The 21,222-nt window shown below is 48.5% G+C and overlaps 1 protein-coding gene across 1 annotated transcript in view; it reads left to right on the top strand.

Moving 5' to 3' along the window:
• Positions 1 to 21,222, top strand: part of POU2F3 (POU class 2 homeobox 3) — a 42,467-nt gene that overhangs the window by 9,367 nt on the left and 11,878 nt on the right. Inside the window, exons 4-5 of the mRNA XM_054803094.1 lie at positions 7,419 to 7,453; positions 21,058 to 21,162. Of these exons, the coding sequence (XP_054659069.1) occupies positions 7,419 to 7,453; positions 21,058 to 21,162 (140 nt within the window). The remainder of the gene's footprint in view (positions 1 to 7,418; positions 7,454 to 21,057; positions 21,163 to 21,222) is intronic.

The following is a 21,222-nucleotide window of genomic DNA, read 5'->3' as shown; positions in this document are numbered from 1 at the left end:
GCTACTTCCCTTTGATTTCATCTGTTGAGGCTATGGGGGGGAAGCCAAAGCTTTAACAAAAGGGCGATAGGGAAGCTCTTCAAACACAACCATCGGTAACTGAATAGCTCCAGGCGCTCCGAACATCTTCCCTCCCCACCCTGTAACACGGGGAACTGGCCAGCCTGCCAGGAGCCCAGGGCGGGGTGCGCGATGGGCATCCCAGCACACGGGGAGGGAGAGGAGCTGGGGTGTGTGCGTGTGGGTGCAGTGCAGGACAGCCCTGCAGCGTTATCGCTGCCTCGGGAGCAGCTGCTCTGGCTCCCCGGGACAGCGGTGGTTGGCTGAGCCGGCAGCTTCGCACAGCTCTGTCGGGTCCGGGATGGGGAACAGCAGCAGCCAGGCAGAGGAGGGCGGTTTCACGGGGAGGGCACACGGAGCCAGAGAGCCGGGCTCTTGGCCTGTTTCTGGCTCTGGTGGCAACGGTGGCAGGCTTATCTAACGCTCTCCGCTCGGGTAACCTACCTGAGTGCATTAGGAAGCAATAGAGCGCCCTCTCTGAGGGTAAGAAAGAGCCTTTCCTCTAAACCCCCCCAAGAGAATGAAAGTGGTAAGGAGCTGTGACGCATCCGTTCCTACGGTTTTGCAAAGTGTCCCTTTTGAGGGGATGCTCCCGTGACTGTTGTTCTTCTCCCCCTGCATCCTCATCTTCAGCCAGCTGGCGCCTGTGGAAGGATGTCAAAGGAGACACCTTCCTCTGCTGCTGCCGCAAGACACCGAAGGTCCCCGGCAGTGGAGGAGAGAAAGCAAGGGCAGCTCTGAAACGGGACACCAAAACTTCCACCCAAGCGAAAACTCCTCCCAGTACCCCGGCTTCTATGTCAGTGCAGCATTTTGCATTAAATCCATATCAGGGCAGATGGAAAAAGAGAGACCTTGTCTCAGTCTGCCTCTCTGCCCCACGCTCCCTGTACAGACTTAATTAAGCCTATCTCTGTTCCTCAGCTCCGAAGCAAGGGTCCCAGTCCCTTCTCCCACCTTTTAGCCAGGGTGTGAGCTCTTTGATGCAGGTGCTGCTCTCCCCAGGGGTGGGTACAACTCTGGGCAGGACGGAGCCCTGATCTCTGCTGGGCTCTGGGAAGGCTGCTCTTTATTGCATTCCAGTCGCAGGTGCCGGGGCAGGGTCTCTTTTAAACCTGACGGCTCATGCCGCAATAGGGTATGGAGGCTCTGACCCTCGTGTCAGCTTGTAGCTCGGGCAAAAGGAGACGTGCTCAAGCAAGGGGCGTCAGGCTGAGCAGCGCGATGGCTTGCGTGCGATGAGTCGGTGGGTGCTCGGGCTGCGCTGCTCGGTGCACGGGGGCACTCCCTGTTGCGCTCAGCAGGCAAGACAAGGGCTGCACAGTCCGAGCTTTTTTCTTTTGCCTTTTGCTGTTACCTCTTCAGATCAGGCTGGAAACACATTGCCAGGCCAAAGTCTTTTGAGGAAACTTGGCCTTCCCCGGCCCCACGCTGAGCCTAGTCCTTGGCTACGCCTTTGCTCTCCAAGGCTAGCTCTCCCTGGTGAAACTTTCCTCAAAGCCTCCAGGATTTCTCTTGTCTCTTCCCCCTGTGGCCATGCACAGCCCCAGGACAAGTCCCGAATAAATGAAAGCAGCAGCAGTCAGGCTGGAAACAGCTGGTTGCTATGGCAATTGGGCCTGCTCAGGATTTGCATAAGGCTGATGATTTTCATAGCACAGCCACATTTAAGGCAAGCAGGAGAAATTTCCATATTCCCAGCTCCGAGTCAGTTGGGGCGTGGGGGAGGCCAGGAGGGGGATATTTGAAATTCAAATGACGGTGATTAGGGTTTGAGGTTGGGTTATTTTATTTTTTTTCTTAAACATCCCATTATGGAAGAGGATAAAAAAGGATGGGGAGGGGAAAGGGGAACAAAAGGCTGGTTTGACTTGAATTAGAGGGGCAAAGGAAGAGCTGGTCTGATCTGCCTCTTGCCTCTGGTCTAAGAGAAGAGACTTGCCCTCTCCCAGCACCTGCAGGTGAAATGTTTTCCGTGGGAACAACTGCTGCCCTCGGGTTTCCTTCTGGAAACTGCCCGAGTCTCCCACACTCGCTGTCCTGCTTTCTCCCCCCGTCTCCCTGCCCCACACGAAGGGTATATTGCGCTCAGAGCTGCGCTCTAGCTGGGACTAGAAGATGGGATTTCCTTGAAGCATTGCTGACAAAGAAAAGGCGTTTTCATAATCCAGGAGTTTCCACCCCAAATGAAACCCTTGAGTCTTCAGTGAAAGCTTCCCCCGGAGTCTGTAGCCATCCGACTGAGTCAGCACAGATTCACTTTTCTTGCTAACCAGCCTTAATTTTCCCATGGAGATGCTCCAGTTTGGTCTGTGTGCGTCTTTAGAGCAAGCAGTTAACATGAATGCTGCAGCCCCATCTGGCTGCCTCAGAAACTCCCCATCCTGTTCACACTTTCCCCTGCTCCCTTTAAAAAGCACTTCTTAAGGTAAGCCTTGGGAACAGCCAGCATCGCAGCAGGGCACGTAAGGATCCAGGGAACTGACTGCTGCCTGCTCAGCTTCAGTTTCGGCTCCCCTCCAGTTTTCTGCTGCCCAGTGCCGCTGGACACAGCTGGTGGGAATCAGGGGTAGCCATTACAATGGAGAGCAGGTGATTTAAGTGAGCTCCTACCACCCGGGGCTTTTCCTGCTTGCTCTGGAGAAGTCGCTGGTCTGGCTGCTGGGAACAGTAGCGTGGGGCTATGACTTGGTATTTGCTTGAGTTTCCAAAGTGAATTGAAATCTCTGAGGAGTGTCTTTCCTGCCGAATATCTTTTTTTGCTTAATAGGACCCCATCATTCTCAGTGCAGGTGAGCATTTTGCTTAATTTACAGCACGTGGGTCAAGCATCGTTTATAGTTATAATAACTGTTGCCATTCTTTTCTTTACCTGCGCTCGGGTAATCTTTTAACTTGATGTGTTGTTGGAGGTGAGAGATTTGATTCTCGTCTCCGTTAATGTGAGCAAGCTAATTTCTCAGGTTCTAGAATATGTGCATTGAAAGGCACTCTACACCTGGCCTGCTTTGTCAATCTCTAATAGCATTGTGCTTTATCAGCTGGAGTGCTAAAATCTTCAGGATAGCTGAGATTAATCTTAATTTTAGATATTCAGTACTGTGAGGCTGAAGTCTGACCTGCTCACTGTGGGCTCCTTGTACAGTCAGTGATGAAAATAGGTATCTCCAGAAGGTGATTCATCTCTCTGCCATCTATCTCAGGGGTGAGATGAATCGCCCTCTGGAAGCGCCTGCTTCCTCTCCGTGGCTGTAAAGGGAGCCTAGAGCAATTGGCTCAGAATTAGACACCTAAAAGTTAGACATCTAAGCCCAGGCAGCTGAATCCCCTGCCTGGTGTCTGCCTGGCACTGTTCCTCCATCGCCGTTCAGCTGTTCTGAATTTCCCTCCCAAATGCACGCGGCAGAAAACTGATTCCCTGTGGGAATTCCCCAACACCTGTTAAAGATTGAAATCACCTTCTAATTCCATGTCCCTTCTGTGCAGCTGAGATCAAACTGTGAGGTGAATTAAGCGTGGAGTTGGGTGGGAAGGGGGATAAGGTTAGCCTTCTGGTTGCAGCCCTGTTTTTGTCGTTGGGCGTAAAGCCGCGGGCGGCTGTCGCTCCCCGTAGGTGACATCTGCGTGTTGCTGCATGTGTTTGCCTTGCGAAGGTGAAGGCACACTGCAATCTTGATTTATACTTTCTTCCCATTACGGCACTTTTATCCTCAAGTGCTGGACTGGCTCGGCGGCTTCCAGTGGGAACCGTGTCGGTTCTGATAGAGTGCTTGTCTTTGGTTTTCAGAGCAAACGGTGCGTTCCAGGTGGGGGGAACAGCGGCGGGTGGGGGGAAGCCGTCCGGAACTGTTCTACTGCTCCCATCCCCAGAGAAACCTCCCCAGGCAAACTCGCACCAGATCTGATGCCAGGGCTATGCAAAACAGCTGCCAGGTGAACCAAGGAGAGCAGCGCAGTCCCCGTCTGCCGTGCTGCGGGGAGTCAGCTGAGCTTATCGCTGCTGCCTTTTTCCTCCTGTCCAGAACACCCATAAAGAGGGGAATGAAGGCTTGTTTGATGGGGAAGCTCCCGGAAACTGTACTGCAAGGGGCTCAAAGCAACCTTTCTTCATTTAAATGCCAGGGCTTCCCCAGTTTGATGCAATTCAGGAGCAGAGGACTGCGTCTAGCAGGCGCTGGAGACTTTGGATCCCATTGCGTCTCACTGGTGTAGCAAGGGCAGGTTTTTGGCTGGTGTGAAGCTCCATTAAAATTAGTGGAGTTCTGGCAGTTTACAGCAGCTGGGAATCTGCTGCCACTTACACTTTTCTTTCTTTTTATCTCCTGGAGCTAGGAAAGATTAAATCTTAAGTGCAGATCCTCATTGTTTGAACAGCTCGTTCCTTTAAGGAGAGAAATGACTACTTCAGCGTGAGTCCTGACGTTGACAGAAACTGGGAGGAAACTGAGTCTATTTTTAAAATATTTGTAGGAAAGGTACTGATTTAACTGCAAGAGGAGAGTCGTCGTCCCTATCACACCCAAACCTTGGCTTGCAGCTAGAATCATGTTAATTTTACTCAAACACAAGCTTTTACTGAAATAGAAAGAGATGAGATGTGTTTGCAAATAAATCTGTGCACAAACACTCGCTGGTCCTGCTGAAAAGTTGAAGGGATTTGTGTATCCAGCTCCCATTTACATAACCACTGGGAGGAGAAATCACCTCACCCAGTTTTAAATATCTCACCATTGGAAATCTAAGTCTGAACTAGTTGCCCCTGGGTCCCTTTGTAGTCAATAAAGAGAAATAGTCATCTCCAGAGGGCCGTTCATCTCATCTTAAGATAGGCGTCTAAGATAGGTCAGATGAATGGCCTCTGGAGGTGCCTATTTCTCCTCACCGTCTACCAAGACAGCCTGAGGCATTTATCTCAGACTTAGACGCCCAAGCTGCGACTGAGTTAATGTCAATCTCCATGCATATTTGCAGCATGCTCCACTGTCACAAAATACCTAGCTGAGGTGCTCCCAAACACCCCTGTTGATCTGCAGTAGGACACGCAAGAGAACAGAGGGTAGGACTCGGAGGAAGCTGTGCCTGGCCTTGCGGGAGAAGAAGGGAAAAAGAAAGGTAGAAGCCTGTCAGCTGCACGTGCTTGTGCAGGGAGGAGAAAGTGAGGGATGGGAAGCTTGGAAGCGGAGGAGAGAAAGTACTGGAGAACTTGGGGCTGGTGGTAGCGATGTGGCGAGAAACTCCGTTCCAGGTGTGCATCTCAAGTTCCAAGTTTTGGGGTGTATGATAGTGACTCAGAGTCATCATCACTTCGACCTAGGGATTTCCCTCAAGGTCTTTGAATCTTGCCTCATCAACATGCTGCATTTGAACGAGTGAAACTTGTATCCAAGAAATCAGAAGATTACCTTTTCCTTCCTGTTCTATTTTAGCAACGGGGATCTTTATTTCCTCCTCCTCTCCTCCTTGCCTTTCTTCCCTTTAGCTACTGCCTTTAGATTGCATCAACCCCCCATGGGTTTCAAAGGTAGAAACTGCAGGCCTTGAAGATCCTCGCACAGTCCTGCTCAGGTGTGTGGATACTGATTGCAATCATCTATTAACACTATCAGCATTCCCATCGTTATATGTGCAGTTGTTAGCTCTTGGGGCGTAGAGCTGGAACGCAATGAATGAACAAATTCCTTGGGCGGGAGCAGCTGGAAAGAGGTGGTCAGGGAGCAGAGGGTTAGAGCGAGAGGCACGGGAGCACGGAAGCGCGTGGCAACTTGGAGGTTGTAGCAGAATAGGGAATCGCATGGAAGAAGATAAAGACCTGAGACTGGGAAGAGAAAAAGCTTTGAGGAGCAGGTTGGGAGGAGGACAGGAAGCAAGGGCAGGCGCTAGCACAGCAGAAATGCAGGCAGGCTGGGAGAGAAGGTGCAGAGCTGGATCTGGGTTGAGTTGCAGATGGTGAGAAGATAGAGGAAATTTCAGAGCAGGGAGCAACATCTTATTCTCCTGTGAAACAGTGCTCCGGTATCGTTTGATAACGGAGACCTACAGCTCAGCTTAAGATGAGCAACAAAGGCAACTCAGTTTGCACAGTCAATGCTGTTAACGTGTTGCAGATTAGATCTCCAGAGCAGTTTCTAGATAACGGAGAATAGGGTACCATGAAATTGTTATCGTTGACTCTAAAATATTTTGCCATCTATGAATAATTGTGCCAAGCGTGCTGCCCCTGAGGATCTCAAAGAACCGTGCTGATTCACCTGGGAATATTATGTGTATGGTGCAAGCTGAAAAACTGCATGCTAGATTAGGGTAGAGGCTCCTTCAGTTGAAGCAAGCGAGTCCGTAGGTGAGTTGGACTTGCGCTCCCGCACGCACAGCCTCTCTTAACAGCTTTCCAACTTTTTGTAAGAGAGACATGAACTACTGTAAAACATGATGTGTTGAAGCTTGATCAGATCGCAGGGCATGGGCTATGCTTTCTGGAGAACATTATACTGGACAAAACAGGAGGCGGCGGCCCTGGGGGTTGTGCTGGTGGGATGCGAACGTTTTAAGACTATTTATCACAAACTCAGTTGGACTGGAAGAGAATGACTTAGAGAATGGATTGCAAAGGGAAGAGGTTTCTTGGGGTTGCCTTTGCAAATAAAGAAGCTTCGTGGAATCCCTTAAAGCATTCATATCTTTGGAGCGTAGAACCTTACCTCTGTGATGTTCTTGATGAATTTGGCAGGTGTGATGGGGGGGGGGGGACGGGACTGTTTATCATCAAAGGGGAATGAGTGAGGGCCTGTGCAGTACCTTCAGGCTGAAACCTGTCTGATTTTTTCCCCCGTGCCTGCCAATCTCTTTTGGAATCAAGGAGACGCCTCTTGAGCACAACCCCACGGCACCCTCTGTTCCTTTAGATATCCTGTAATTACTCAGTGCCACACGGGTTCCTGAAGATCCCTGGTTAACAGCCACGGCTACCTGTTTGTTAGCCTCTCCCACAGTTAGTTCTTGCTTTATCCTTGGTCCTGGATTTCCCTGGAGATTTGTAACATCCTCCAGCTCACCTCTGCTGGAATCTCCCTTGCAGTCAGTGAGCTTTCCCCCACCCTTGCTGCTTAGCCAGGTATCTTCCAGGCAGAAGCACTTCTGTTATGCTTCAGCAAAGGCCGATACCACCAAACATTGGAAAAGTTGCCTTCATACCTCCATTGCTGCATTCGCATTGACTCCACCTTCCTTCTCCTCTCCTTGCTCTTACAGTAAACTGAGCTGGGCTAGCAGTGCGTCTTTGGTTATGTGTGTTCTAAGTTATGGAAAGTTTACGTCGATGCTGTCATTAATACTGAGATATTTTTCCGTTTGTTTCATTGTAGGAAATGAACAGAATGGGCTGGACTTTAACAGGCAGGTAAGATGCTCCCTGGGTTACCAGGTATTCTGCTTTCTTGAATTACTGTTTTTTAATTGCTCAATTTGCTGAGTCCCAGGCAGCTACTGCTAAGAGATAAAAACTGTTAGGTCAGAAGCTACCATTAAACAGACCACATAAGTTCTCCCCCGTTCCCCTTGTGGGATAGAATGACAGATTAAACTTCTGGTTTCCAGGCCTTCTTATTTCATAGAAGTTCAGTTAATTATAGAGTTTCTTTAAATCACCATTTGCTTGAGGCTTTTTCTGGCTTTTTAATTTTTTTCCATTGTCATTTAGAAACAAAAGGGACCTCAGTTACACTGGCAAATGTGCAAATCCTGCCTCAAAGCCCCGTGCATTTCTACTGCTTGTGACACTGGCGCTGAAAGCACTGCGGTATGCGAGTCTGAAAGCACAGGGCTGACTCACAGGAGTATCAGCAAGGACTGGAGCTGAGGCGGTTTGAGGTCTTGGAGTGCATAGGTCAAGACCAGGCCTGCCTACAACGGCAGATTCCTCTTTGCAAGGCAGTGGGGAAAGGGACAGCAGATAAAAGCGAGCACTTCTTGCAGGGCAAGCGAGCCCTAATTGCAAATGAACGTGTGAGGGAACGTTGTCTTTGCCGTGTTTGCTGTTATCCTCATACAGCTGAAAGCAATCCTGGTCTTGCTGAGTGCCTGGAAATTTTCATACGTGGCTCTAAGAAATCTCCAAATTTCACGTCAGAATTGCAAGGGGAGGAAGGTGACAGCCCTCCGGAGCATATAGATCTCAAATCCGTGCAGACACATGAGAAAATGCTCTTCGAGTCCAGAGCTAAGGACTCCTGTGGCTGGAGCTGGACTCAGACCTTGTAAAGAAAAAGAGGAGGTCTGGAGAGCTAACCCGCTGATCCGCTGCAGGACTCCAGGGCTTGGCCAGGGAGCTGGAGCAAGGAAAACACAAGGGGCTGTAACTCCACGGGCAGTCACTAGCCTTTGAAGGAGATGTTGGCACTCTTAACAGGACAGCAACCTACCCGCTTCCAACCGCGCATTCCCTGAGTTCAAGGGTTGCGATCCTCTGCAAAGGCTTCCCGCTAGCAGCAGGTGGGCAGCTGAAGCTTCTCCCCGTGACTTTTCTGTCCTTCGAGTTTGCCTTGGTGGCTCCTTGTCTGACAGATGTCAGCAAGCTGCTGTTTGTTTGTTTGGTTTGGCTGCTCTGATTTTGGGTGGGTCGTAACTTCCTATCAAAGGTGTCTTAACACGTTCAGCCATCTTCCAGGTTTTTGGAATACCCAGCTGAAAACAAAAAGTCTTGTGTCTCCAGCTCTGTGGATTGCAGAGCCCAAAGCACAGGCTTTCTACATGCCAAGAGAAGACTCCAATCTGCTTATAACTAGCGATAAAAGAAAATTCCCTCCAGATAGAAATAAGCTATGAAAGTACAGGATTGTTACACGTTGCAAACTTTTCCTATGGCAACACCACAGAGATGTTAGAACTGGAAGCTGGGCTGAGGTTAATCAAGGAAATGTTATTGACTGGGTGAGGCAGTGCTGATTTACACCAGTGATGATTTGACCCATTACCTTTAAGGCCCTAGTCGTTTGCACGCCACCGAATGAGCGGATGCTGGTAAAGTTCTAGGGGCAGACAGCCTCCTAGTCAGCAGGATTTGGGCCAGAGTCGTCTTGATAGAAACATCCCCCTCCCAAAAAGAGACTGGGGTTTTATGACAGTCTCTTGTAGCGTTCACTTCCCACTTTTCTTTTTCTTCTTCCACCAAAGGAGTACCCTGAAATCCCTTCCATTTGTGCCACACATCTGTTTGTGTAACTGAGCAGCAAACCTGACTGGGGACTTCTCAAGGTTTATAAAAAAAAAAAAAAGCCTGTGAATGAGCTCATTTTAATGGTGGTGTTTTGTTTTGGTGTTTTTTTTCAGTCTGGTGTGATTTCCCAGAACATAGGTAGTGTTGGCAGAAGGGGTTTCGCGGCGATGTCAGGGATGGGGTTGTAACAGTCCAAGTGAGTGGACATGGGTGTGTGCAAACGGCTCTTTGTCTCCCTCTCTTGGCCCTCTCAAGGCCATGTGTAGACTTGAGCCGTTGTTGTTGTTATTTTAATGAGAATGAGCCCAAATGCACACAGATTATACACTCACGTTTCAGGTTGACCTCAGCTGCTGGTGAATTCATCTTCAATACAGCAAATAGATTTCAAATGACGAGAAAAAGGAGAAATGAGATATGGAAATATCAAAGTGTTTTCATGTAAAATCAGGTGCTGAGCTCTTTCATTAGAGGTGGAGGTTGGTGGGTTTTTAATTTTGGTTTGGGGTTTGAGGTTGGTTTTGGGTGGTGGGTTTGTTTTTTTTTTTATTTTTTTGTTACCTTGCAATTCCAGTTTTCAAACTGAAGCCAGAGAAGTGGTTTGAAACCCAACTCCAAACTGAATGCAAGAGCTGCTGAGCTCTCTTTGACTTTATTTGGAGTGCTGGGTGCTAATCACTTTGAAGATCATAAATCTCACATCATTTAAGCCTCTCCCCCAGTCTTTGTAGATGGCCTACATTTCAGGTCTGTTTCCCTCCCATGTTATGCTCCAGGCGGGAAAAGAAGGGTGGAGTGACCTGGTTAGACCCCTTACTTGCCTACCAATTCCCTGCTGTGGCTGCTCTCACCCTGAAATGGGGAGGAGGGAAACTCTTGTGGAGTTTGAGGTTTTCTCGCAGTTTGTGGGTCAGCCCTGCGCTTTATGAGAAAGCTGCCTTCTGATCCCTCAACCTATTTGGCAAACGTTTCTTCCCCCCTCCCCTCTTCAAACTCTCCTCCCACCTGGATGCAACAGTAATTTGTATGTGAATGAGAGGGAAAAGGGTGTGTATGGAAAAAGAAGCATCTTCTGCCTTGCCTATCTGGTTTGGCTTTTTATTTGGTGAGCCTAATGCTGGTTGTTTCCTGTTTATATCAAGGGAAATGCAAAGAGACAGCAATAAACTTTCACCTTCGGTGCTGGCAGCCTGGATGGGGATATCTGCTGCTTGATGGTTTGGGATCATGTCTAGAGGGTGTCAGGGACAGAACTGAGTAACTCGGCAAACGTGGCTTCAGAGTCTTGCCACGAAGGGGCATTGAGCGGGACCGGGAAAAGGCCTGACTGGAGGTGTTGAAATCAGAACTCTTCCTCCCTATAACGTGGTGATCCTCACCGGGCGATGCTGCTGCAGTCTTACCAGGTCTTGTTTGGTTTATTTCCCTGTTGGTATACACGGCGTTCAGCCTTTAAGGAAATACTGCATTGTTTGTTTTTGCAGATGGCTCTGAAGAGCTGTTCTAGAGAGCCGGGTAATTCACCCTGTGCCCGGAGTTAATCCCTGAGACAATATTTCCTTCTGGAATACACGCACGGAGATAGGGCTGATGGTTTTGGGAGACAACAGGGCTTCTGCGCGTGGCGTGAGTGTTGCAGCCCAGCACACAGTGCTGTGCATTGCTCCACAGCTGGAGGAAAATACGCAGATGCCGAATCGCTGATTTCTTTTCCATCAGGAAAGTGATGGGTAGGACCACGTCATCTGTCGGTCCTTGCAGCGATGCAGTTTCTGAGTGCCAGGGAGGAATGAAGGCTTGGATTTCCTCTCCTTGCAGAAGAGGGAATGAGAGGTCCTCTCCAAGCCCCTTCATGCTTCAAGCACCGAGCTGCGCTCCAGTGCTGGGAGAGAATATGTTTCCTTTGAAATAAAGCTGAAAGGTTACGTGTTACCAGTGCAGGAAAGGCTTAGCAGGATCTGCATGTGCTCCGTATCCAAATGTGTCATGCGGTTTCATTCCAGCAAAAGGCTAACCCTTGCAGACAGGCTGTCATTTGTTTAATGGTAATGATAGGTTTGATATTTGTATCAATGTAAAGGTGATCCTGCCGTGAGACTTTACAATATTTAAGATAGACAAGCAGGCACTGGCATGCTTGAGCAGCCCAGGGCTCAGCATAGCTTGAATTTTCCTGTTGGTTCTTCGCTCTTATTGCTTTATTTTCTTTGGTTTACAACAATCAGGGGATGTAATAAGGATCTATATCTCTTTCCAGAGACAGGCTTCCTAGAAATAGGACCTTGGGACGGATTTACCTGGGAAAAGGAGGTAGCTTGGAGATGTATTGCTGGGGCAGGAAAGATCTTCAGAACACAAAGGGAAGCATCCAGAACAAAATAAGGAAATAAGATATGCAGCTGAGGTGGCCTCATATTTCATATGCATGATAGCTCAATGCTTACATTTGCACATCCGGTCGTACCCATTGCATGTCAACTGTTGCACATGACTGTAAGGGACACGTTTCAAAATCCCTCTCTTCCAGTGGTCAGTCAGCATTAAATAATCGAGCCGATTAAGATTCCCGGTCAGTAAGACCTGAGTAGACTGGTTTTGGCCAATTGAGTTTGTCCGCTCGTATATCACAAAAGAGCAGTGAGGAACTGAGTTCTTTGAAAAACTCCTCCCTTCTAAAACCAGCTGAAGGATCCTGTGTGTTACTGCCCTGCTCTCTGCAAGAGGTGCCAAAGGGGTTCCCCTCCCTCAGGACCTCCTTATCTAACTCATCTCCCTGCCCTCTTCACATCTGACAGAGTCGCTGTCCACGGGAACTTTAGTTTTTGAGGTTTATGTGGGGTTTTCAACAGTTGTTTTGAGGCAATAGAGTGAGTTGTCTCAGGTCTTCACAGCTGATGTCCTGTAGACACATGATATGAGAAATTAAAGTGGGCAAACAGCATCTGAGATCTAAGATCTGGTGGCTCTTTTTCAGTGCCATTAATAACGCTCTGACCTTGTTTGGTACTTTCCACCCACACGTCTGAAGGTACTTTGCTAATGAATTTAGCATCCCGGTGCCTCCGGAAGGTAGGGAGGTGTTTAACCCTGTCTTACAGATGAGGCAGACGCACACCGACTACCTGGCTTTTCCCAAAGATGCTGAGCACCGTGATTGCAGTCGAAATCAGTGGATGCTTTATAGGACAGTTGCCTGTGGACATTGAGGCGTATTGTAATCCAGGGACCTGCTCCCTGGCAGAGCTGGGATACGGACTCTGATTCTCTGATTCATAGTCTTGTGCTCAACCACAGACAAGTTCTTCCTCCCCTCCATCCTTTTGAAGGTGGAAAGAAGGGCCTAACTTGCTAGGTAGTTTGTTATTAATATCTGGGATGCAAAACTCCCTGCAGATTTAATTTTGCTCAATCAGGGCTTCCCTCCCCCCGGGGATCTCTCTCATAGGTTTTTCATTCCACTTTGTGTTCCCACCTCCCCCTAATCTCATGTGTTGCCTCTATGTCATTTCTGTTCCTGCTTGGCTTTTCCCCGTGGGTAGTTCAGGTTTCAGTCTGCCCTCCAGATTTCCATCCCAGTCCTGTTTTGCCCTCCTCTCAAGGGGAGGTTCACATCCTGCTTCCTTCTCCCCTCTGGGGATCAATTCAGATTTTACTCTCTCTTCTTCTCTGCATTGCCCCAGGGCATCAGCCTAAGTCTTGCATCTGCTTTTCATCTCTTGAGCCTTCACTAACTGGAAATCAGCCCAGCTGTCCGTATATGCCTCGACTGACACTGGATCTAAGCTGAACACTACCTTGGCCTTTCCCTTTTGAAGTTTCCTTGCTCTCTCTTAGGGATAGACTGATTGCATAAATTTGTATGTGTGCTGCTGCTTCATTGAAATGCAGCCCTTTGGGAAAGCACCAGAGAAAGCCCTGGCTTGGGGGAAAGTCCTCCGTTTCTATATATGGCACTGTTTTGCTTAGGACAGATATGTAGAGGAACCCCTTCTTCAAGCTCGTTTTGTTCTGGCGCCTTGCAGAGGACCTCAGATGAGATTGCTGGGAGTGAACTCCAAAACAGGCCAGTGAGTCTCTGGGGAAACTTATGAGAGAAAGGGGGATGGAAGGAGGAGGAAGGATTTGGCCTTTTTAAACTTTTTCTCAGGTGGTGGACCGAAGCCACTGAATTGTTTTATGGTAGCCAATAACAGTTGACAACAACCCAGCATCGCTTCAGAGTTGGCTGGATTGTGTATCTTCCTTAAGACACAGCTGCAGTCTGTTCACAAACTCCCGCTCCCGGCTTCTAAAGAGCAACCTATATTTATAAGGTATTTTCTACGCTTCTTGCGTTGGTCCACTGGCGATATATCTTGCACAGCTGTTTCAAAGCTGTCTTAGAGATGAGGGAGAGACAGACAGGTCTTCTCCTCGTGTAAATTCCCTGCTCCAACTGGGCTCCTATCGTCCTTTGGGAAACATTTTCCAGGCTCGCAAGGGACAAGCCCTACTTTCATGGACCGGTCTAAAGGGACATACCAATTGTTTCCACAATAGAAACTAAGCTCAAGGCATGGTTGTCACTGTCAAACCACTGTTTAGGTTGGCCAGCTCCTTTTTAAGCAGTGAATTGCACGAACTACTGTGCATGGATATGACTCTTCTGCCTACTGGAGAATGGCTCATCGGTAATAAGGAGAGGACTCCAAATTCTTGAAGGCCTTTCATCTGGTGAGCTCCAAGAATTCAATCAAAAGCCTGCACCACCCAGCAAGGGTGGGGCCCTACACCCATTTTGCAGAAGGGCAAGTCATAGCATAAAAAGGTGAAGGTGATGGGGTTTCAAGCAAGGCCTCTAATTTTGGAAGCCTGACATCAGAGTGCACTTTCCCTCTTCCCAGAGGTGCTGATCTGCTAGCACTCCGTGTGAAATCAGTGGGCTGAACCGGGGCTGCTCAGCCCCTTAGGAGTCAGACGTTGGGTTTACGCTAGCAAGAAACCCCCTTGCCCTGCTTCCTCAACACAGAGAGGTTGCCCAGAGCCACCACGTCGGGAACAGAGAAATGGCTCTGAGCTCCCTCTCCCCTCGATCACTAGGCTTCATTCCCTCCACCCAAAATGAAAAACTCTGTGATACTCTCCAGCAAAGTTGATCTTTCTCACTCTCCCTTTCTTTTTTAATTATATTACTTGCGCGTATTTAATGCAATCCCTCTAGCTGCTCTTCTTGTGTCCCAGTTCCCTGGGGCGCAGCAACTGGTGCCAAAACTACTGTGAACCAATCAGAGAAACCTGCGGAGCTGGGATGGAGCCAGCTCCAGTCACGGGAGCCATCTGATTCCAAGTTAATTCCTTTCAAATGCGGGATGTGGTGGAAAGTGCCTTGCTACCGAGGGCTACCTGCGCCACGACTCGCTAGGTGGACGCTGCTCTGCCCTCCTCGTGGATGACCGATCCGGGGACATCGGTTCTGTACAGCAGGGAGGCAGCGCCAGGTATTTAGATGGTTTGCGACTGATTGGCAGCCAGAGGGCACAGAGAATACAGAACTGTCACAATCTGCTCCCCCCGGACAAGAGATCCGTGGAAAGGGGAAATTCTTCACGCAGGGAATTGGGAGAACAGCTGAGGGCCTGTTTCTGGCCCCAGAAAAGCCCAATAAGGCAACTTTGCTGCTGCCTTCAACAGGAACACGATTAGGCTCCAGGGGACCTGTGTGAGCATGCAAGAGGGCATGGGAGAAGCCATGAAGCCTGGTGCGTGTGAAATCGGATTGATAAAGAAAGGGGCAGGGATGCAGCCCAGGGTGGGAGCAAAGGAGATAAGCGCAAAGGTGTAGGCAGAGGTGGAGTTCTGGAGAGCTTTGGAAGTTGGGCAAGTGAAATTGAGAGACATGCAGGGAGCAGTGCTGCAACGTATGAGGAGGTTGGGACAGAAGAGCAGGACCTCTGGGCTGAGGATGGCTAGGGAGGAAGGGACAGGGAGAATCCCGGAACGGAGACATGAGAGAAATCACAGCCTTAATGGCAGTAAAATTGTTTTCCGTGCTTTGTTTGGAGGTTCTCACCGTTCTGACCAAGAAAATGGCATCTTCCCCTCCTCCTTTTTTAAATACCTCCAATCCGGCATGTCCACAGGCCTTGGCAGAGCAGGTACCACGTCCCTGAGTACCAGCAGTAAGAGCGAAGATGCTGTAAGTTGTTGCTTTTCAGTATCTTTTTGCCAGTTCTGTGCTCCCTGAACACCCATCACCATATGAAAGAACTAGCTAGCTTCTCTGCTGCGGAGGCTCTGGCAGTCTCTAACACGGAGAGCTGCCCTCCGTGAGGATGCGCCTACCCGAGCAGGTGCTGATATGAGCGTGGCCGTTCAGGGCAGGTGCTCTTCCCACCTCTGGTTTTGGTTCTCCACTCCCTTGCCCAGTGCCTGCTTTTGAAGCCTGCTGTGCTACACGTGATCGTTTTGAGGTTTATCCTTCAGCACAGAGGGATGACTTCTTTCTTCTTCCTGTTCTCTGTTTAAAAGCAAAAACACTAGGGAATGGCTGTATCGGAAAGCCCGTGAATGCAAAGCTGAGTGTAGTTCTGTTTGTTTTCTTCTGTGAAGTAGGTAGTTCGGTTACTCCTAAAGTTTTGATTTCTCACCCACGCTTACTGCAGCTAAGGCACAACTATTAACATCCTGAGCTGAAGCTCAGAGGATAAAGCATATCTGATCAGGCCTCAATTAATAAACTCCAAGGCCTCATATAGCTGTTGTGCAGGTGTGTTGAGGTTAGGGATTACATTTTAATTTTTCAGTGTGCTGTCATTACTGAGTTTTAGGATATACTCTGTTAGGCATTCAGCATGGGATTAACTGCCCTTTTGTCAGGCTGACAGCTTTTGAAAAATCCCACCCTTTGGTGTGAAAGGATATTAAATGTTACAGGGTGAATATCGTTGCATTGACAGAAGGGTTTTCTGCTTTCTTCCTGGGTGTCTGTTAAGCTTTGCCGTACGTGCAGGATAGTACATGTGGAAATAGTAATTGCAAGCCCATTATTATTATTGCTATAATTTATTATTAGCGTGTTTTTTATTTTATGGTGCCCACGTGTGCAGGTAATTCGGAGAGAAGTACACTTATGCCATTGGAAGGTGGGGAGGCTTAGTTAGCTGCAATAGCCTCGGATCTAGTTTTGATACCTGTTTCTATCATAAAACTTCCTCCCTTGAGATCAGGCAAATCGCTTTGGGGCAGCTTCAGACAGCCCTGTTGCATTGAACAGCGCTTTGGGAGTGATTCAGCCCTGGAAGAACCGTGCCGTTTGTTTTCAGTGAGCGGCGACGGGTTCAGAGCCCCTCAGGTCTGTGCACACCTGACCCCCTTCTAGCCAGTGAAATAGCCGTACCGTTCTGCAACGGAGGGAGGGGGGCTGTGAGTAAGTCAAACTCTTTAACAGTTGTGAGTTGCTGACTACGAGATAAGCCAGATACGAAGGCAGATAAATATCTGTTTCAAAGAGGTTACTGTCTAAATAGAAACTACACAACAAATATGATTGTCTTCTATCTTACAATAAGGCGTAATAACTGGTACTGGAAAAGGCTGACACGGCTTTAACGGCCTCACTCCGGCAGGGCACGGGGGTCTCTTATCTAGATTTGGGGAGAGCATCTGAGGCTCTGGGTGCTGAATCAGTGGGTCCCATCTTTGTGAAGAGGATGAAGGAGCAGTGCTCACATTACATCAGAAGCGCTCATCAAAAGGAGGTGTCTTGGGGCCGCATTCAGGCTGGCTGCTTTGGTGTCTGATAGATGAGGAAGACCAATTCAGATCACCAGTGAGCAGTGACCCTAAGCCGGGCTTATACGAGGAGGGCTGCAGCCGGAGTCCTGCCCAACAGATGGGAGATCCGGCCGTCAGTCCATTGAATCAAACGCGGGCCGGTCGGTCTGTCTGTCGGAAAGGTATGGCCTTCCACGCGGTGAAATCAGAGCTGCTAAGGTGAATCTTTCCAAGTTCCTCATGTAAGGCTGTCTTTTTACAGCTTTGCAATCCGTCTGCAGGATGTTTTCATGAGCCGAATGTTTGCCAAAAGTTCACAGATCAGTTACAAAACAGATTTACTTTTTTTTTTCCTCCCCTTCTTCCTACTGGTAAGGAAGAGTTTGTGCAGTAATTGCAGGCAGGTTGGGAGATGTTTTCTTCATAATTCTCCTTCTTATGAAATGTTTATGAAACACCTTCCACAAATCGGTTACGCAAGCAAGCTGAAGAGCTTTGATCATTTTCCATCGCCCTCAATATGTTTCTTAGTTTGTTTTGCTTTTTGTTTTTGTTTTTAGGCCAGAGATAGGTAAGAAACAATCCATCCTTGGCCAGGCCCAGCAGATGTGCTAGCCAACCAAGGAAAGGACTCTCTTTCCATCCAGTCACCCTTCCTGTGTTTTTCACTCTGATTGCTCGGGGGCAGCTGACCCTATTTTAAGGCTGTGAAAACATCCACTTGAGATTTGCAAGCGTGATTCCTTTCCTATCCCGGAGAAGCCGTAGGTAGCTCTACGCGCCGGTGCCGCCACCTGCCGTTACCTCCTCCGGAGGAGCTCGAAGCTGCTCCCAGCCCAGCCCGGAGACTCCAAGGGGAAGAAGGTCCCTGTGGATTCGCAGCTGGCAACCCAGGCTCCGCGCCTCTCCCGAGGCGTCAGCGCGCAGGATGCGTTTGCAGTGCGTTGCTGGCTCCCGCTGTCGCACGAGTTCGTTTTTCCTTAGAGAGCGATATTCCCCCAGATCAAATTCAGTGGTAGGAAACTTAGGTTTGCTCTCGGCGCCTTCTTGTTCCCCATCCCCTGTCTGGCTTGATTGTCATGTAAAACCGAGGTGCCGAGGAACCGCAGTGGGGGATCTGGTCCTGGTTTTAACTAAATCGTTGTTGCTCGCTCACCATCTTTTAGCAGGGTTCTCATCAAATACCTCCACAAGGTGATTCTGTGACCGTGTCGACCTTTTTTTGGTTCCTTACAGAAAACTTTTCTCATATTTGCAGAAAATGCCTGCAAATACAAGTCAGATGCACTGGGAAAAGAAAAGGCAACTCCTCTCCTTGTCTTATTAATTTGAAATTTACATTATTTTAAGGGAGTCTCATGATATTGAGTGGCCTCGCCCACAATGTGTGTGGTTTTTTGGGGTTTTTGGTTTTGGTTTTTTTAATGTACAGTTGGTAATACTGCCGGTTTAGCCAGGGAAAAAATGAAGGTGCGGTATTTGCATAAACCATCCCAAAAGTTTTGGATATACCCCGAACTCTCGCTAAAGAACAATTAGCCAGCTGCAGGCCTGTTGGGGAGAGGAAGAGGAGGGAGAGGTAAATTTGAACCTAAACCCAATGAAAATAGGTGCAGGGGAGAAGAAGGATTTGTCAGGAACACCCAGGTTTCCGCCCACTGCGCAGGAGGGAGCCAGAGAATTCCAGGGACGGGGGAAGGAGCAGTGGGAGATGTTGTTGTTTTTAAATCGGGAACCGGTCCTTTGCCAAACCCACCTCCTGTTCTCATATTGTGCGATGCCGGGATGCAGCTACACACCCCTTTCACCCTGGAACGCTTCCAAATCATTCCGCTTGGCAGCTGTAAAAATTGATTTCAGTTTGGAAATGGCTTGTGCTTCTTCAACACTCTACTCTTATTGGGATCATAACTTAGGTGGGATCAAGTGCCTTGTTCTCTAAGACGCGGATAACTTCTTTTTGGGACTGTTCAGACTTGGATGACTGCGTTACGTGAGGCAGACACACATGAAATGCAAGCAGGGGTAATTTTTTTTTTTTTTAATTTATTTTTGCTTTTTGGCTCGGATGACGCTTTTTTAATGCACCCTCAGAAAGAAAAACGTGCATAAAACCGTTTGCCTGCAGTGACTGGATGGCTCAGGGGTAACGGTGTATTCTCCTGAGCCTTTTGTCTAACATTTAGTAACTTAGACACTATCCACACTGATAGTGATCAAGAAGATCTTTCCATCCGATTGCTTTCGCCAGGCTAAGAGGGATGATCATGCCAACCTGAAAGGTAGGAAAGAACTGGAATTTGTAGCATGTATAACTCTTGTTGCAAGGATCTAGTATTATTGCAAAACTAGTTTTGGCAGTGTCCAGAGCTACGGTTGCAATGAAAGGAGATGTAATTCTCTTCGCTCTGCGTAGCACCTTCCAAAATGCAGAGGTTAATGTCGCAGGGCCAGCTCCCCGCACTGCAGCTCCCAGCCTCTTGTGGTCACATTTTCTCTTTTGCTCTTGCTCCTGTGGAGATTTGTGTATTTGTTTGCTTTAGTCAAATTGAAATACAGCCTCCCTCAACCAAAAATATTCGCTTGGGCCATTGTTTTTAAAAGCTGAATTTCTTGTCCCCCTCTGCTGGTAGGAGGCTGTATGATCCAAAGTCCACATCAGCACTGCAAAACCCCAGCAAACGCGACCCCGCTTGTCTTCTGGGGGATGTTGGGCTTGGGAGTAATTTGATGGGAGATGGTGAGATTTAGCCCTGGCAGTAAGGGTGAATCTGCAATGCCGAGCCTGTGGACAGGGCTTTCAAGACATGTCCTTTCTGCTGTCCTCCTGGTTTTTCCAGTTTGTGGGAACTGGAGTCTCTTCTTGCACTGGAAAGGTTTAGGAGAGGAATGAGACCGATCGTGTCAGCCTTGTGCCAGGCATTCTCACGCTTAGGAAAAACTCGAGCCTAATCTTGGAAATTGTTTGCTTGGATCTTTTCTTAGAGAAAACGTGTTATAAGAGTTCTGTATGACTTCTCTCTCTCCTGTGCATGGCATCTGCACATAGACACTCTTCCGACAGCTTTCAGGAATTAATCTAAAAACTTCTAAAATCTACCCAGCCAGGTCCCCCTCTCTCCTGTCCCAGCCAGCCTTACCAAAGGATTTCAGCCAGTACAAAGCCATGTAAGAGGTTTTGGTTTGTTTGTTTTTTAACGTAGTAACAATGTTAGAAATCAACATGGAAACTGTGGAATAAACCAGATGCGAGGATTCAGTTCTGGTCCGCAAGTAAATTCTTCTCTTAAGAACGTGGACTCAGGAATCATGATTTTTTTTTTTTTTTTTTTTTTTTTGTAGATAGGAATCTTTCTTGAACATTGAAGTGGTGAAAATGACCACTGGGCAAGGGGATGACACCCGTGAAGTTTTCCAGTTCTTTTTTCCTTGCCTGATCAGTACAATTTCTTGTTGCTTTCTGGTAGAAGCCGAGCTGGTGCCTGGGGTGCTGCATTTTCAAGTTTGGAAGATTACGCGGCTTATTGTGGTCTTTTACTTCATGACCTTTCCTTTCCCATCCCTTTGTACCGTTCTCTGCCACCCGCAGAATAAAATGAGAGGCCACCTGTAGCCAGCCCCGCCGCTGGGTTGCGAGTCGTGATCTGTAAAGGGGAATTGCTTCTTGTCTTCCTTACAACTCCACAAAATGCCTCAGTGTTTTTTCTGAGGAAAGCACTCACATCCTTTAAACCCCGCTAAGTCATTGGAACTTGGTTGCTTCCTAAACTGTTTTAATTAATTTGTTTTAACTGAGCAAACTGCAAACCTCCCCTTGGCTTGGCGGAGCAGGAAAACTATGTCTGTGTCATAAACTGGAGAGCAGATGTGGGGAATGACCATGCCTTTCTGCAAAGCCGGGGACGGAAGCAGGCAGTGACCTGACCTCTAACTTTTCTCTGAAAGGAGCCCCTTCCCGATCCCTCCCAGTCATCCCAGACCTTCTGCATCCCCTTGTGTCTGCCCTCTAACGCTACGGTTACTTTGCTCTTTTTCAGATTAAAACCGAAGACCTCAGTGACTCCTTGCAATCTGCAATCCCCCCTAGGTCAGGTCACCTCGTGCAGGGATCATCAATGATGCCCGGAAGCCAAATCGCCGGGGTAAGTGACCTTGCTGCATCGGTGATCCAGAAGTCTGAAATTGTTCACTGGTTAGCGAAC

Source organism: Grus americana, chromosome 24, assembly GCF_028858705.1.
Source record: "Grus americana isolate bGruAme1 chromosome 24, bGruAme1.mat, whole genome shotgun sequence".
Lineage (NCBI taxonomy): Eukaryota > Metazoa > Chordata > Aves > Gruiformes > Gruidae > Grus > Grus americana.
This window is presented reverse-complemented; position numbering and strand designations above follow the sequence as displayed.